The sequence below is a fragment of the Styela clava genome, chromosome 8 (assembly GCF_964204865.1).
Source record: "Styela clava chromosome 8, kaStyClav1.hap1.2, whole genome shotgun sequence".
Lineage (NCBI taxonomy): Eukaryota > Metazoa > Chordata > Ascidiacea > Stolidobranchia > Styelidae > Styela > Styela clava.
The window spans coordinates 11,871,887-11,889,677 of NC_135257.1; the positions used below are offsets into that span (position 1 = coordinate 11,871,887).

The window sequence follows — 17,791 nt, forward strand, 5'->3', positions numbered from 1 at the left end:
TATATTTTCAACAGAATACCATGTCCTTAAATTTCAGCAGGCAAAAGTGGGCTGAATGAAACACTTCAGTGGGCTGGAACTGGCCCATCGGTCATAATTTGCCCGTCCCTGATATTGACAAACTAGGGTTCGGTGCATGTGGTTGGCCCCAGCCCTTAGTTCACCACCGGTTGAATGCCTTCCCTTTGCAACAGGCTTTGGGGCGCTGAATAAATCTGTCTCAATAGACAAAATTACAATACCATATACATGTACCATATTTGAATTTATTTTATTTATAAATCTAATGTATTTGTAAATTTGCTTTGTGCTGCCAATACATGCCCACTTTGCAGTACATCTTGCATAATCGTTAAAGGTAGAAATGGCATAAAGAACTGGCATTCAGTGTGAGCTGAGTTGTCATCAGTAATATGACAATAGATATCATCATTATACCAGTATTATTGTGAAGTAGGAATCAAACAAAGTGACTAGGCCTATTCAAAAAGTCCACACATTGATGGCCTTCCATGATCTGAACCAGGGCTCTTCAAACTGGGGTGTGACGCGATAGGGGTCGCATTTATATATGCAAGCACAGTTTATTCACAAGAGCTAGTCCAACACCTAGGCTAATAATGATATAATAATCAGAAGCACAATGTAACAATTGGGGGCATTATTTATATCCATAAAAAGCATAGTAGTAATTTCAGCAGACAAAAGTGGGCCAGATGAAACACTTTGGTGGGCCGGATCCGGCTCGCTGGCCGTAATTTGCCCACCCCTGAACTAGGGCATTCTACTGGAGGAAGATATCGGTTCATCTAGAAGTCTTATAGCAAAGCAGCTCCTTTATTAGACAATAACTTGAATAAGTAAAACAAGTTGTCTCTAAATATGGCAATATGTGACATTCCCAAATCAATTGAAAGTAGATGAGAAAAGTCTGGATTTCAGCCATAAATTCAGCAATTTATAATACCTTCCATTTCATCATTGTCATCATCTTCGTTACTCCCATCGTCGTCCTCAGCATTATCTTCATCAAGTAAAATGTTCTTTTTTCGGTCTGGGTCTAACACCTGAACAATCACCTCAAATTTATAAATTGTCTGATCCAGGAGGTCCCCAACCCACAATGCATGATTCTAAATCAGGGGTCTGCAAGCAGAGAAGTGCCAATTTTGAATGGTGTGCCCGCGAAGCAAGTTTTTAGTTTAGTTAATCTGGTATGTGCGAGCAATTCTAATCCTTTTGCATCGCAATGCCTATAGCCTGAGTGCCACTGTCATATTAGCAAAACAGGCTAGTAAAATTCTGTTGCAAAAACGTGTTTCTCGCTGAATTCGTTTAAAGTCAGTGTAACAATAAATTTGAATAGCAGTTTTCTTCAGAAATTTATGCGTTTAACTCATCATTTCTGCATAGACCTCTAATAATGTTGTAAGATCAATATCGAATATAAACAATTTTTTTGTGCCAGCAACTACTAGAAAGGCTATCTTAAATAAATGTGCTGCCCGTGGCTTCACCCAGTAACTTGTATCTGTCTCTCCAGTAATAAAGGTTGCACCCCACTGCTCTGAAGCATACAGATGATGGTATATCACATTTTCTGAACAATTTCTGCAGTAAATATAACATATTGGAATTCCTAAAAAAATGATATTTCGATGTCCATATCAAAATAGATTTGTCCATATCAAACCAGAAATAACCATCCTGATGCATTAAATTTAAGTTAATACAAAATTGTATAAGTCACAAAATGTGAAATCTCACAAATGAAACAGCAATACCATAACACTTACATCAAGTATCGAATGAAGACCTTTTCTTGTGAGTTGTATGCTTAATAATTTGAACACTTGATCAGCAACAGATCTTATGCTGTGTGAATTTTGTGATAACATACTTAGTATAGTCTCAATGATAACCTGGTGAATATAAAGTAGAACAGAAAAGTTAACATCAATCATTTATTATCTTTGAAATATTTAAAAAACAATAAGCTCAGATCAAAACAGAAATTTTACCACAGGTCAAAAAGGGCTTCTAACAGGTCATAAAAAAAAATTAGACAATATTTACTTTTTTCTACAAAAAACAATGCATTTTCAATATTTCCATTTCGGTTAAAATTATAAAATCTGATCAGAAATTTACCTCCACCCACGTAACTTCAGACGAATTGTCATCATATGCTGAAACAAAAAAATGATCCACATTTATGTGATAGGTTTAGGAAAAAAGACAATGAGTAAAAATAAGTTAGAAAGTTTGTTCAATCAGAAATAATCAACAAATTAACTAAAAGACCTCAGTGAATGTGTGAAGAAATACTAACATTGTCATTTAACATCGTGACGAAGGTAATCAATAAATGAAATAAATAAAAATATATTACCAATTTACCATAAAGTTAAACAACTATCATTATAACGAGTTGAATAGCATAGACCAAGGGTGTGCGGAATGTGGCCAGCAAGCCAAATGCGAGTTATGCGACCCACAAGGAAAAATTGTGCGGCCCGCGGGAAGTGCCAATTTGGAATCGTGTACGACCCGCGAAACGAGTTTTTAATTTAGTTTAATCTGGTATGTGCGACTAACTCCTACCCCTTTGCATTACGAAGCCTATACCTGAGTCCAATTATTATCTATGCCTATGACGTTTTATTGCCCCAAATTCACGCACCTGTAACAAGTAGGAAGCCTGTGTTAAATAAAGGTGCGGCCCGCGGTTCTACCCAGTTATTTGCATCTGGCCCTTCTTTATTGAAGGTTGCACACCCCTGGCAAAGACTTAAAATACTGAAGTCCTAGATGCATGCTATGGTTTTTTATGATAAATTTCAATTCTGTGATCAAAATCAATATTCACCTTCAACATTTCCATCTCCAAAACGTTCATCAACAACTTGAAACAAATCAGTCAAAACTTCACGAGCACTAGCACTTTCCTCAACAGTTGTATTGAGAAGTTTGATTCCAATATGAGCAAGTAACAATCGAAGAGCTGTACCCTCTGTTTTTCTGGGTTCATCTTTTTCTAGATAGTGAATATTTTCAGGAAAGGTAACAAAATACAAAACGAGAATATCGGTCGGAGACCGAAGACTTATCGATAAAACTGCGGTTTTGATTCATGACTCTATAGTGACACCGGGTGTCCCATCGTTAATTATACACCATAATTCATCCAAAATTCATAGGCTTATGGTCCGAGATATGATGAATGCACATGCAAAATTTGGAGCAGATTCAACCTCGCCTTCGTGAGATATCGCGTCTATCCAACAGACAAACAAACAGACTGACAGACAGACAAATACCTATCAACATACTTACCGATCTTAAGATCGATAAGTAACAATTATATATAATCAAGGATAAAAGGATACAAGGAGATTATGGACCCACAAATTATATTTTTTTTTACAAGAAAAAAAATGTTATATATGCTAGCTATGATGGTTGTAAAAATGCTAAACACGATGAAATATACTTCATGATAAAGCAATTGTAAAAGTTAATGCTATCAATATTGTGAAACACACAAAAACCTAGTTTTGAAATCAAAAAAGTTCTTCCAAGATCTATTTAAAAAAAAGGTAACTCAACTATCTCAAACTCACTTAACTCTTGACATTCAACTCTTGAATCTCAACAGAGCAACAGAACTATAATGGTGTTTTATATACAGATAACAAATAATGGGCTTTTTTCATCTGGCAAATGGACAAATGATATCATTGAAAGATGTTTTGAGTCGTCTGCTCCAAAAAAATCACTTTAAAAAAAAATGGAAATATTCACTCACCAGTATCTGCTAATTTGGTCAATATCAAATCCATACCAAACAAAAATATTTCGTATGATGGCCAAATAACCCATTTCTAATTTCTAAATATGTCACTGTAATTATTCGAAGATGAATAAAGTGTCAGAAATAGCATGACTGAGACATGATATTAATATACCTTCAATTTTTAATATTTGTTCTATTTTTTCAATCATGTTTTTCCACATTAGTTGGCATGTATCGTCCATCGATGTGATCAATCTTGCTTTGTGTTTCAACAGCAATTCATTAGTGAATTTGATCAGTTTGTAAATAAAGAATTCTCCATTACTATCTGTCCCATTGAATCTGTGCTTTGAAGAAGCCTACACAAGAATATATGAGAGTTTGACAAAAGAGAGAAGAAAAGCAGGTTAAAAAATAGTCAGCATGGCATGTTTACAAAAATGGCAAACACTAGCACACTTTTATTGTGGCATATTTATGCTTATGTATATTTATTTGATTTACTTTTCATAGGTTTAAATCATGTGGAGAAAAAAATTTGCGAAAGGGTTGATGGACTCCTCACCATTGTAGGGTGGTTGATGAGTGCCCATAATTTAGTGTTTCATCAGATGTCCTGCTCTAAATAACTGTTAAAGGTAGAAATGGCATTAAGGACTGGCATTCAGTGTGAGCTGAGTTGTCATCAGTAATATGACAATAGATATCATCATCATGCCAGTATTTATGTGAAGTAGGAATCAAACAAAGTGACTATTTAAAAAGGTCACACATGGATGGCATTTGATAATCTAAACCAGAGCTCTTCAAACTGGGGTGGGATGCAAAAAAGTTCAATGGGGGTCGCGTTTATGTATGCAAGCACATCGGTGTTATTAAGATATTATCAATTTGATTTTTGATATTTTCTGAATTATCAAATATCTTCCGTTTGAGTTCCTGATAGTCACGAAATAAATTGGCCTTGCCAAGTGGGTGATGAAAACAGTTTGGAGAACACTGATCTAAACCTTGCTGAGCAAACCTGTATAGCTCTGCATTAAATACCGGCAACTAGCAGCCGTGTCAAAGTTTTATCGAGAAGGCAAATCAGAAAACAAGCAAAAAGATGCATAACCGAAGTACTGCAAGACAAGTGACCCAAACAATAGTGCAAATGGAGCCAGTACACTACCACACTCTACACATCCAACCACACAAGCAATTACATACATGTCCTTCAACAATAAAATACTTACCCCAATCTGTAGGGAAGGCATACTGTTTATTGCATTCAGTGCAGGATCAAGACAATGTTTGAGATGCTCTCGAGTCTTTCCAGTTATTGGAACAAAAGATTCATCCATACCAGATAGATCAGGAAGTTTTCCCGCTTTTATACTGCAAACTGTCAAGTAAAAAAGATAACTTTACAAAAAGGCAAAAACTAACATATGGTACAGTACTTTGAATATGAGGTAATTGTACTTGTGTATATTTGATTTTCATGCATGGATTCATAGGTTTGAATATTATATGTGAGAAGGTTGATGGACTCCTCATCGCTGTAGAGTGGTTCACAAAACAAAAGGTTAAGGCTAGAAATGGTATAAGAGACTGGCATTCAGTGTGAGCTGAGTTGTCATCAATAATATGACAATAGATATCATCATCATGCCAGTATTTATGTGAAGTAGGAGTCAAAACAAATTGACTATTTGAAAAGTCCACACATCGTCATGGGTGGCATTCCATGATATAAACCAGGGCTCTTCAAACTGGGGTGGAATGCGAAAGGGCTCGATGAGGGTCGCATTTATATCTGCAAGCACATCAGTCTCATTAAGGTATTATCAATTTTATTTTTATTCATATTTTCTGTATTATTGAATTTAGAATTTTTTTATTTGAGTTCCTTATACTAGAGATAAAAAATTGGCCTTGCCAAATGGGTCGTGATGAAAAGAGTTTGAAGAACACTGATCTAAACCTTGCTGAGCAAGACACCAAATAGAACTTTATTTTAAATGGCGACAATTGGAGCAAAAAAGATAATTCAGTACAATCTTTTTAAACAAAGTTACAACCTTTTACGCCACAGATGGGCGCTTTGAAAGTATTTGAACCAAGATGACAGACAACCTGAACAACCCTAGCCTGGTACATATACTATGTTCAGGTTGTGCGCCATCCTGGTACAATACTTCCCACAGATGGTTGTAGAAAATGTTTGAAATTGATTTTGCTGATTTTGATTTTTGCTAGGTGACTTTTTCATGTTTTCAATTTGTTTCTAAAACTATTAAGCAAGGCAAAATGGGAAATATGAAAATTATTGATTTTAAACTAGAACGTGGCTAAATTTTGTTTGGAGGGAACAGTGAATTTATACAATAATACCGGTAATATTAAATATTTTTAACATGATTTTTGCTTAGTGACTTTTTCATGTTTTAATTTATTTCTAAACTTATTAAGAAACACTAACTTGGAAATAGCAAAATTCATGATTTCAAACTAGAATGAAGCTAAATTTTGTGTGAAAGAAACAGTGAATTTACACATTAATATTATTAAATATGATTGATACATGACTTAAACAAAAAACACTGTTCACAGTTGTGTATCGCAACAAACTTTAGTTTTTGAATTAAGTAACAAACGATGAATATCAAAATGGGACTATATCCCCAAAAAGCCAGGACTTACCGTCAAAATGATAATGAAGAAACAAAAACTTGAAAGCTGAGAAAACCCATCCATCCTTTCTTGGTAAACGAGAGTTACGTATAAGATGTGATAACTGAGTCATACCCCATCTAAATTAATAATATTAATGAATTTATTATCTATGAAAATTTAATGAAGCACAGGAAAACTAGTAGATGTGATAGCCTGGGGTTAAAGCGTTAGACTTAGCTGTGTTGGTTTCGGCTCACCTCACCCAGAGTGAAATAAATTTAGTAGGAAATGCCGAACTGGAAAAATATGGTTCTTTTAAAATATACTAGCTCCTCACATATTGTCAGATATCAGTGGCCAGCTTTTACAGCGCCTTGTTTAGAGTAAAAGGTGTGAAACTGGTTTAAACTGGTTTAAACAGGTTGAACTACAAACCTTCTTGCAGTATCCAAAGTGACTTCCTTAATTCCTTCATAATCAAGTTTCCCCGACATGAAAACCTTTTTCAACCATTCAATATACTTCTCTACAGCATCGACATGAAGAGATCCTGATACAGATTGTAAACACCGTGTATTGGTGTTTTCATCCAAGAATAAACCTGCAGGACTGAAAAATGTTGCTTTTTACTTGATGTTCTAGGCTTACGATTCACATTGCTGCTTTAAATTCTATACTTAGGCTTTTGAATTCTCAATATGAACTGATATTAACCTGCTTTTCTTTGCAGAAATAGATTTATACATAGTCAGTTTTCAGCAAATAATTTGATATTTGTTTTCAGCAATTTTTAAGCAAAGCCTTGTGACTCAGCCTTAAACTGGTCCATATTAGCGGTGAGCCAGACTCTGACTCAAATATGAATGAAAGCATGTCAAACTCTTGACTCCTCAGTCCTGTATAATTAATAATTATGTATATGTTACAAAAGAATCCAGGAAATGGAATTCTTTTTCAGTCAAAGCCCAAGAACTTACCTGGTTAATAACTGGAAAAGCACAGTAAGTTGCTTCTTCATAGTCATTTTTTCATCTTTGATTTTTTCTGATAATTCATCAATAATTTCTGTTTTGCATACCGCATGTAAAGGATTTGTTTTATTCACCAAAACATAAAACAAACTCGTAACTAATCGAGTGGACCATACTGTAGAAACCTAGAAAAGATTAAAAAAATTGCGGTACAACAAAAATGTGATAAGATAAATATAGAATTGGGCCAAAATCAGGCTCATGTGTTGGTTCATATTGCGGAAGTACGCAAAATCATAATTTTCAAATATTTTTCACTGCTTCGGTGTGGCCATAAAAGCATCACAACATATACTGTTCGTGAGCAGTGGTGTTTAATCAAAGCTAGCATAAATCTAAAGTGTAATAGCATTCTGTTGCTATATACTTTTAAAATCATGTGTAAAGATTTATACAACAGTTAAGAGTTTCCCACAACTGGCATCCATTACACAATCTGATGCATGAAGGAAACACTAAATTATCATAGTATAACTTCTCTTAATCTCTTTAAATCATTGCCTAATATTATTGCTCACTTTTGTTTAATTTTTATATAGAATTTACTCTGGGTGTGGCAAAAAAAACTTGATAGTTTATTGATCGCTGATGGACTCCTCAACTTGTAGGATGGTTCATGAGTTCCCGTACTCGCATGTAACTGGAGGATAGACTAATAATTAGCTAAAAAAAAAGTTCCAATCAAAAGAACTCAATATAGAGATTAGAGAAAAATTAATTGCTCAAATTAAAACGGAGAAGCGAAAGATCTCAGTAAGACATCCTAAGACTGTATCACACACAAGATTTTTTTTCCATTAGATGTCTAGCTCTGCTTGAAGTAGAAATGGCCTAAAGAACTGGCATTCAGTGTGAGCTGAGTTGTCATCAGTAATATGACAATAGATATCATCATCATGCCAGTATTAATGTGAAGTAGGAGTCAAACAAAGTGACTAGGCCTATTCAAAACGCCCACACATGGATGGCATTCGCATTCCATGATCTCAATCAGAGCTCTCTAAACGATCGTTTATTTTCTATATTTATGTCAAGATAAAACTTATAAATTAACATTTAATCACCTGGTCTTCTCGAACTAATGGAAGAGTGAATATCGACAATTTGAAAGCTAAGTATTTTCTTTCAGGTGATGAATCGAGCAAACCATCATCGATAGATTCTTTCCAAAATTTTTTGAATGTTTCTGTGTCAGACTTCACAACATTTTCTATAACTTCATAACACAATGGATGAATCCTAGGATGACATTGTGTGGTTGAAGAAAACATCTTTCCAAGATATTTGTAACTGTGAGAACCTGTCCAAAAGAAGTTATCAGTCAATCTGAGATAACCACTGGTACAATTTCAGAATATGAGATATTTATCTCTAATATAGGAAAGTCAGCAAGATGGCCTGATCATCTGGCAAACCACAGTCTCATGTAGGATTGCCGGTCGAGGGGATGTGTGGGAATAGATAACCAGTTGATCGTCACTGATTGATAACCCCTAGATAGTGGAAGAAGCTAAAAGCTACCAAGTGGCATGTACACGATTTACCCTATAAAAGCAAAGACGCAAACAAACGCCTTGTATGATAGTCATCTAAACGCACACACTTGTACGGTGCTACTCATCACTGTTATAACAACGATTGATTCGCCGATGATCAGCAGTTGAGATAAAAACAAAATATTCTAATTACCGTATTTGGTCGTTTTGTAGCCCGGGCCCATATTTTTTTCAACCAACTGACTAACCGGGCCTTATTCAAGCACAGGCGCTTGTTATTTTCAATCGTTACAATAATTAATACATTGTTATTTCCAGTCTTCAAGTATGATTTAAACGAGAATAACGAAAATTTAGACTTTTTCTACACACCGCAGGTACAAATCCGCAGAAGAAGAAAAGCTTTGCGACGCCCTATTAATACTGAAACGGCTCACTTGAGCGCCGCGCGCCCAGTTTGAGAACCATGGTGTTACGTAATCAATGCTATCTGTTATGTACTTGGACGCCTAAGGGGTGAGTGTTATCTACCGGCGCTCAAAATTCAACAGCGTTGTGACAAAATCGCTTCTTATTTCCTATTGTTATCTACTACTGGAAAATCAGCTGTTACATGGGGCGGGTATTCAAGTACCGGCCCTTATTTATTTTCATGTTCTGTTCACACGGGCAGCTATTCAAACGAGCCCTCAATCAAGATCGGGCGGTAAAACGAGCATATACGGTACTTTATTATTCAAATCTACATTTCACCAGCAAAGCAAGTAATGAAAAAAAATCTAGCTGCAATAATCTTTTATAGCTGCTTGTAGTGATAAATAAATTACCGTACATAGTTTCATAATGCACTGGTATAAAATGCATTTGAAATATTTTCATCAATGTCAGATCGAAACCCATAATTTAATTGCTGGCTCCCGACTCCTGCTCGCTTGCCCGTTTGATCAGTAGATGTGAGATTAATCAAGAGTGTGAAAAACAAAGAAATTACCTATAAGCTCAACCTTCTTGGACTTTTGACTAATCCATTTATTTGCTTTAAGAAAAGATTTTCCACAGGTTTCTGATTGGTAGTTGCAACAAGACTGCAAAACTTCAAATATTTCTGCATCGCATTTTTCCCATCCATCCCCTAGTAACTGACTGAGTGAATCCCATATGACTGAATCAAATATGTCATTTGAAACCTGCAAAATAGTGGTGGGAATAACTGAGAGCAGAACTTACAAGCGAAATCAACGCTTATTAATGAAATTAGATGGGATGAATGAAGATGAATTTTAGCCAGTAGGCGTATTTATTAGTTGTTTCGACCTGTGAAAGCTGAACAGTATTTCAAGTTGTAGGGGTACTCGTTGTAGGGGTATCGGAAGAATTTCCTTAAAAACATTAGTTATAAAATGAAAAAAAGTTCTAAAACTAACGTCTTTTTCTGAAATTGTAAGTAATCAGGGATATATACCGTAAATCAAGAAATGAGAGATTCCAAACATTCAATACATCAAGTCATTGATAGTTTATGCATCTTAAAATGGAGCAAAGCTACTAATTGTATCAAACTTATTCAGTTGCTTTGAGATTGCATCTCTTTAATAATTACCAAAAGTTTCAGAGGTCGAATTTGTCCTGTGAGTAAGACCGAGGCGTGTATAATACTTGTAGATAATATTGTAGAGTTTGCCTGAGATACTAACTAGCTTAGGTAAACTCTAAGATAAACAAATAAATATAGATGCAGTTTCATATCACTTGAAAGGAATATATAAATTAGATATATCTCTATGTACCTTCTGTATTAATTCTTTCATTCCATGAAAACAGATCTGCCTCAAATATGATTTGAAATTGCTGTATTTCATCAGTCCATCAAACACAGTTTTAACAGACTTGGGAGCTTTTTCAAGTTTGCATGACTGGATAACGGCTAGGTAAGCAAACACCTTTCCCAGAAGAATTCCTTTTTCACCCTGTGAAGAATGATGTCACAAACAAATTACTTTTCCATTTTCTACTCATATTAGTTGAAGTGGGAATACTAGATAGCCAAATGATCTGGGTATGTAGTGTATACAATGGCGCGAAACATACCATGGTAGTGCTCGTATTACAGACCTGTGATAATTCAAACATACAAATAGCCAAAAGCCAAAACAGCACCCAGGTCATTTGGAGCATATACAATGAGAAATATAAATTTTGTGCATCCTTCGTGTTCGAGCTTCAAATTAAAAATTTTCGTTATTGTAGAAGTAATCAAGAAATTTATAAATTTTAAGTTGTCTACTATAACAAGTGCTAATAGATGCATAGCTTCATTAATAAACCGTGATACCTAACAGATCCAAATGATGAAATACACAATTCTGAGTTGATAGTATTTACATTCATAAAGAGAATGAGTATTTTATAGTTTCTTACATCATCAAGAGTGAAACGTTAAAAGCATAACGATTTGGTGACTAACAACAGAAAATAACTTTTCTCTGGCCAAGTTTATAGCTGGATAAGGTGGTACTGAATCGCAATAGTAACTGTCAGAAACCGCTACAGAAATGGGTACTCCTGTAGTATGTGTACCAGGTTAGGGTTAGGCCATAATTTTATCCCGATTTCCTTATTTTAGTTTTATTACAAGTTCGGGGACTGTCTGTGTTAGCCAAGTGAATTTTCCCCCCTGCCCATAGGTTTCAGTCGCTATACACAACTTGATGTAAAATAGGCGAACAAAATTAGTTGCCTCCGTATTGGTACACATACTTCTGGAGCGCCCAGAAGTGTCATACTATTACAAAAAAATGTCATATCTCTTATGTCTTATGATAGCTATACACTCTGTAAAATTTATTATATGTATTCTTACACTCCCATCCTTAGATGATTTCAGATTTTCTTCAACTAATTTTAGGACTTTTTGAATTGTTGGATCATCCTTAACTTCGAGTTTTTTAAGAAGATGAGTGAGTGCACAAGAAAATCCAAGCCGAGAAGCTTTTCTCTCAGATGCAAGTCCATGAATTAATCTCCCTATTGCATATTTAACATCAGCACACCAAATATTGTCCACGTCATCCTTGGAATAGTAAAAAATATATTATATATTTGTTTTATACAATTCTTATACGCACGTTTCGCTTTGAACGAGGCAGCCACTGATATCTAACAATGTGTAAAAAGCTCCTCTTTTGATTTGGAATCATCTCTGATAAGATTTATTGGTTGCTGAAACATATATGAATCCAAGTGTTCATCAAAATCAAAACTGTGTGATAGCGGAAATAATTTATGTGAAACGGTAATTGATAATGAAATAATGGTTTGAAATAACAAGCAATACAGAAATAATTGTAGAACTCGTTATGCGTAGATGTTCATTTAAGATCATTTATGGATTTTCCGAAAAACCAAGTCACCAGTCAGCTCTATGCATAAGTCATTATATACTGAAGTATGCATTATGTATAATGGTACCGGTAATAAAAACATGTGGACAAATATTGAAATTGGAGTGTTCACAGGTTTCCCGTACCTTTTAAACTAAATTTGCAGTGGGCAAAAACTGGCGAAAAGTTTAATGTACTAAGCAACTAAGCCTATTCATAAATATTTACTGAAAAACTTACATCAGGGACAACGTGACGGTTTTGACGTTCTAACAAAATCAGAACAATCTTTTCGGATGCTGAAATTCTTGTTTTGTCGTCGGGAGTTGAAAGCTTCCAAAATAAAGTCAAAATTTCGTCTCTATCTGACTTGTCGGGCTTCATACTTCCATTCGACAGTTTCAACCCACAGCTTATCGATAAAAAATTTGGTAATTCTGTTACGGTATGTTGATAATCGAAATTTTGCTTCTTTTTTAATCCTCTTACAGCCTTGGTCTTACAAACTTAGTTAACGGTACGGTATCTCTCGGGGCTTCGGCTAAATCCGAACCAACAATACCAGAGCGAAGAACCTTCAATGCCTTGAGCTTCGAAGTGTGACACCACACGTGGAATCGAAAATTCTGGTAATACTAACAACATTGCCAAAAGTTTTTACTCGTGTTCAAGTGTAAAAATATGATAAGAATTTGAATTTTTGCGAATAATTTGCAACAAAGTCTTACATACATTTAGCAGACAGAATACATCGTTAGTGTACGATACTCACCATATCTTATAGAAAACAAGGGAAAATGTGGGAAAGTTTAGGACGCGTTATGAGAAGCATGCGCTTACTCACTAAACCGTACATGATTTTCATATGCATTCCGATAAGAAGGTAAGCCGATACAGCGCCTTATCCTATGACCTCGCGTCCCATTACCAGCGCATGTCGGGTGAAATAGTTATCCAGTTATTCGTTTCAGATGCATAAAATATTTTTTTTTTCTTAAAGTTCCACGTTGTGGATTCATAACAGATGCATAAAATTTATGGCCACCAGGAGGGAAGCCCAACACACAACACCATCCCAATGCTACCAGAGACGAGGTCAATCGTCAGGTCACTCACATAGATAAAAATACATGGTGTTTTTGAAAGCGCCATAACTTATAATAATAATAACATGGTGTTTTTTTGCTCTTATCGATACGTAAAATCTTGCTCCGTTTTGCACGCTGCCTTTTAAACTATAATTCGTTGTGTACATGGATAAAAAAAAAATTGTGTGGCCCAGCTAGATGTCTGAAGTTATAAGGCCCACCACCAATAAAATTACACACCCCTACGATATAACATAATGTTTATTTCCTTGTGTGCATTGCTATCTTAATTCCCTCCGCATGTGCAGAATTTAAACAAAGAAATTCGAAATAGCAAGGTACTCTTCTTTATTGTAGCGATACGCAACATCCTACGCTGTAGTCGTAGAACTTGTCACGTATCGCGAGCTTGTGGGCGTTATAAATACGTTCGAGGTCTCTTTCTTCAGCAACTGTGTCGAAATCTCGCACATAGATACGTACCTGAAGAAAGGGAAAAAAATTATCAACTCAATTAGTATGTACAGACATATCTTATATATATTCAATATTCTAACGTACTTGTCATCAAATTCGACTGGGGTTTAATTCCTACAATTCAATCGGTGAAGATGTAGACAAAACAGAAACTAAGTGAACTGCCCAGAATTTACTACCTCGGATTCTCAAGACCCCGCAAACCTAAAATTAAAACCTAAATTCAGTTTAAATCCATTTTAACGGACTGGCTAATATTCATTTGTTATGGAGGGTGAATTTTCTTTTGTATAATGACATGTCTCGTATCGGTAATATTGGCTATTATATTATCCATAACGCCACTGAATAAGAATTCAAATTTACTAAACCCAAAACTGATCAATTTTAGACTAACATGCTTATCTTGTATTTATAAAAATAGGAAAAGTCTTACTTTTAGTGTATCCACTGAGCATTTATCATTTTCTCTTAAAATTACAAGTTTTTCGATAAATTTCGTTGATATGAAGGCGTTTATCTTCAAATAGTACAATGATTTGCAGTGCTCAATTAATGCTAGAAATTGGCTATCGAACACCTCGTAAGTATCCGGTAGATCTGAAATTTAAACAAAGTGTAACAAAAAAAAAATCATTTTTTCTAAAATCATAAAAACTCAATGCAAAAAAGATGCACAGAATTGTTGTGTACCAAGTGTAATCTTTTCCAATGTGTTACTGTAATGAGGCAGTATGGTTGAAATTGTAGGTCCGATTTGCCAATCTTGTTCAGCAAAGTAGCATCCATCAAATGTAATCTAAAATGATAACGAAATAAAAGTGTGAAGTTAAATATATTCATGCATAATCAATCAATTTACGCGCACGTGAATAATGAAACGTGCCAAAAAACAAAGTCAGCTTTGTATTTGTTCATACGATGGGAACCATTTGTGATAGAATACAAGGGGCATGATGGGAACAGTTTTTCGATAAAATACAATGGAGATGATCTTGCTTCCAAACTGGCTTTTTCTTTCATTCAGTTTCAGATTCATTTCGCTGTTTCTTACCTGTCTTAGCGGTATCTGCGGGCATAAAATTCGAAAATGTTCTTCTGAGCTCATGACACGTTCAAATTTCATATCAACTTTACAGTTGGGACATTTATTTCGAAGGGCGCTCCAAAATTGTCCCTGAATAATTTGGTAATGAGGATCGTAAGCGTGTACTTTGATGTGTAGCCGTTTTAGTGAATCATGAGAAATGTGTTCCGCTAAAGTTTCCAAAAAATCTTCCGAAATATAACTGTAGTTGATGAACAAATCTCGCAGATTCTTGAACTGTCGCATGCAGTCGACAAATTCTGTAAACAGAAAGATGGGTCTTCTGTTGAAAAAGAAGTCTTCCAAATCCAAGTATGTCACGGTATCACCCATTTCATATCCAAGTGAAAACAAAACTTTGTACCCATCATTCAAGCACATTTTTGCACTTCTTAAGTTGACTCTTTCTAAAGTATGCTGACCTTTGCAAAAATACTTTGCAAGCCATGTGGTGAAGTCTTCTTGAATGGAGTTCCATTGTCCACGATCTAGCTGTAGTCCTGGAATGGAGAGTTCTTCCAGTCTCGCCTTTTCTTTTATGAGAGTGATGAAACATACTCGAATAGCCCTTTGAAACTTGCGACAGACACTCGATAATGCGGGATTATATAATCGAAATTCCAAACGACGTAGATATTTTCCAAATATTCGGACATATTGAGTAGCATTTCGATAAGGAAGGTGCGTCGAATCTCTTGGATCACGCCCTGAAAACCTAAATGACTTGACACGCCACAAATTTCCCGTGTGCCTCATCACTGTATACCATCTCTTGCAAACGTACATTGCACTCGGGCGATGCCTTTCTGCAAGGTGAACAAAAATGTGCTCTAATATCACGTGAGGAACAGTCGCCCATCCGTGAGGATTGTCTTCATTCGATAAATCGTCGATGGAAGTCATAGATTTTGACAACGTTTTGCCTGTTCCGTCTGACATGAGACTTCCTATATCAAAGTTATTAGAGTTCCGTCTCGTTTTGGCCGACGTAGCACTTTTGCTTGAATCCAATTTTAATTTTTCTGAGTTTGATTCAATTGTTTTTAATTTCGGTTTTTTCGGCGGTACGGGACCATCTTCTTCCTCGAATTGTATCATTGTTGAAATAAATTAGCGGTGCAACGTCTTACTTCCCAAACCAGACAAATTTTCTTATATGCAAATATTTGTAATCAAGTCAGAAATTAAAATCTAAGACGGGTATAATTGTTGCGTCACAATGTGGTAATATTGAAAACACAATAGTTGGCATATTATAGAATCGACCTTGAAACCCAGAAAATTTCTTTCCCTACTTCACTACTACAATTTTGTATGTCTTATTTTTTACGTGTTACGTCCTTGAATTATTTATTTTCTTGCAACCTGTTCAGGCATATCCCATCAAAAAATAGTGGTAGTTGACAACAGCGTAGTGACTAGTCTTTCCACCCACTTCTCGGGAAGTTTATATTGCAATTAATCTAAAACTCGAAAAAAATTGAAAGTCACTGAATCTCAGAAACATAGAATGACAAAACTACGAAAATGATTCGATTTTCAAATTCATGATTGAATTTCAATATTACGTCACAATTTATTTGATGCGAGAAAAACCAGTTATTGCCATGTTTATCGGACGTGATATTCAGATATTTGCATTTTGAAGATTTCCTAATGACATTTCGGTTTCCAGTTTGAATGACATAAAATTGTATTGCAATCGTGTCGTAGGCTATGGACAATTACGATCATGTTCCAAATTAGATTTGCGCAGATTCTTTGCACCACTGATGGACACAAATACTTGACACTGAATGGTATATATCCTGACTCTGATTGGCTCAGATTCCGGGCAATGTTTGCAACCTAGGGGTCACCAACTATATATATATACGGGTTGATAAAACTAATCTGGCTAGCAGATGTGTATTACATATCCGATAAACTCATACGTCAGAAAAATAATTTAACACCTTTTTGTGGTATTCGTTTCAACTGATCACGGGTTAATGCCATCCTCGATGACGTGCCAATTTTGCACTTGCAAATTCGGAATACTTCGCCGAGGCGTACTAGGAAGTAAAAATACAATTTCAAATCGTTAAATAGTAGTTCGCCCTTGGAATGTCGAGGAAAGAATTGGTAAATGTGGGTGCGAACCAGTGGCTTGTCTAAAGGGGGGCAAAGGGGAAGCCGCCCCGGGCAGCACGTTATAAGGGTTAGTTTGTTGCTTAGTTTGATGATTTAAATATTAATATTAAAAACATTTTACTCTTACTTGACCTTTAATTTATTTATGCTCATGTATAGCAACTTTTATAATTTGTTTATCCCCCAAATTATTTTGAAGTTAGATATAAAGGACATCTTTATCAGAAACTCGCGCCGGGCAGCAGAAAAGTTTGACACGCCACTGGTGCGAACGTGTTGCAACTTTCCGCTTGGGCCTGGCTAATAGGAGATAACTTACCGTGTTTCCCCAAAAATAAGACCTAGCCTGAATTTTAAAAATGATTTCAATATAAGCCTTCACTTTAAAATAAGACCTAGTCGATAGCGCGATTTTTTTGACCTAGTCGATATGAATACAAGACTTTCTAGAGGTTGAGACATCGTCATTTTCGAATAATCTATGTTTAGCAGTTTTTTTTTAAAAAAAACGTGTTATTTATTAGCAACTGGATAACGGTTTTCATATTTGTAAATCTCGTAATTCTCTACTTTGTAATCATGCTTTTGACGATTGAAAATAGAAACCATCACCCAAAAATAAGCCCTGGTGTTATTTTTCGA

At 35.4% G+C, this 17,791-nt stretch overlaps 2 protein-coding genes across 3 annotated transcripts in view; both read right to left on the reverse strand.

The window, feature by feature from the left end:
- Positions 1 to 13,006, reverse strand: part of LOC120345763 (myb-binding protein 1A-like protein) — a 33,648-nt gene extending 20,642 nt beyond the window's left edge. Inside the window, exons 1-14 of one of the 2 annotated variants that reach the window (XM_078114962.1) lie at positions 12,605 to 13,006; positions 11,845 to 12,054; positions 10,772 to 10,951; positions 9,976 to 10,171; positions 8,553 to 8,788; positions 7,435 to 7,613; positions 6,893 to 7,066; positions 6,485 to 6,594; positions 5,035 to 5,183; positions 3,969 to 4,155; positions 2,870 to 3,037; positions 2,152 to 2,189; positions 1,797 to 1,922; positions 968 to 1,067 (exon numbers count right to left, since the gene is read on the reverse strand). In XM_078114962.1, the coding sequence (XP_077971088.1) occupies positions 968 to 1,067; positions 1,797 to 1,922; positions 2,152 to 2,189; positions 2,870 to 3,037; positions 3,969 to 4,155; positions 5,035 to 5,183; positions 6,485 to 6,594; positions 6,893 to 7,066; positions 7,435 to 7,613; positions 8,553 to 8,788; positions 9,976 to 10,171; positions 10,772 to 10,951; positions 11,845 to 12,054; positions 12,605 to 12,748 (2,197 nt within the window). In that variant the 5' untranslated portion in view covers positions 12,749 to 13,006. The remainder of the gene's footprint in view (positions 1 to 967; positions 1,068 to 1,796; positions 1,923 to 2,151; positions 2,190 to 2,869; positions 3,038 to 3,968; positions 4,156 to 5,034; positions 5,184 to 6,484; positions 6,595 to 6,892; positions 7,067 to 7,434; positions 7,614 to 8,552; positions 8,789 to 9,975; positions 10,172 to 10,771; positions 10,952 to 11,844; positions 12,055 to 12,604) is intronic. The other variant, XM_078114961.1, reaches the window with a different exon arrangement.
- Positions 13,007 to 13,695: 689 nt separating this feature from the next.
- LOC120345985 (F-box only protein 39-like) lies at positions 13,696 to 16,499 on the reverse strand. Its single transcript, XM_039415606.2, has 4 exons — positions 14,984 to 16,499; positions 14,623 to 14,728; positions 14,366 to 14,529; positions 13,696 to 13,935 (listed from the first exon to the last, which is right to left on the reverse strand). The coding sequence occupies exons 1-4, from the start codon at positions 16,112 to 16,114 to the stop codon at positions 13,801 to 13,803; spliced, it is 1,536 nt and encodes a 511-aa protein (XP_039271540.2). The 5' UTR covers positions 16,115 to 16,499; the 3' UTR covers positions 13,696 to 13,800.
- Positions 16,500 to 17,791: the final 1,292 nt, after the last annotated feature.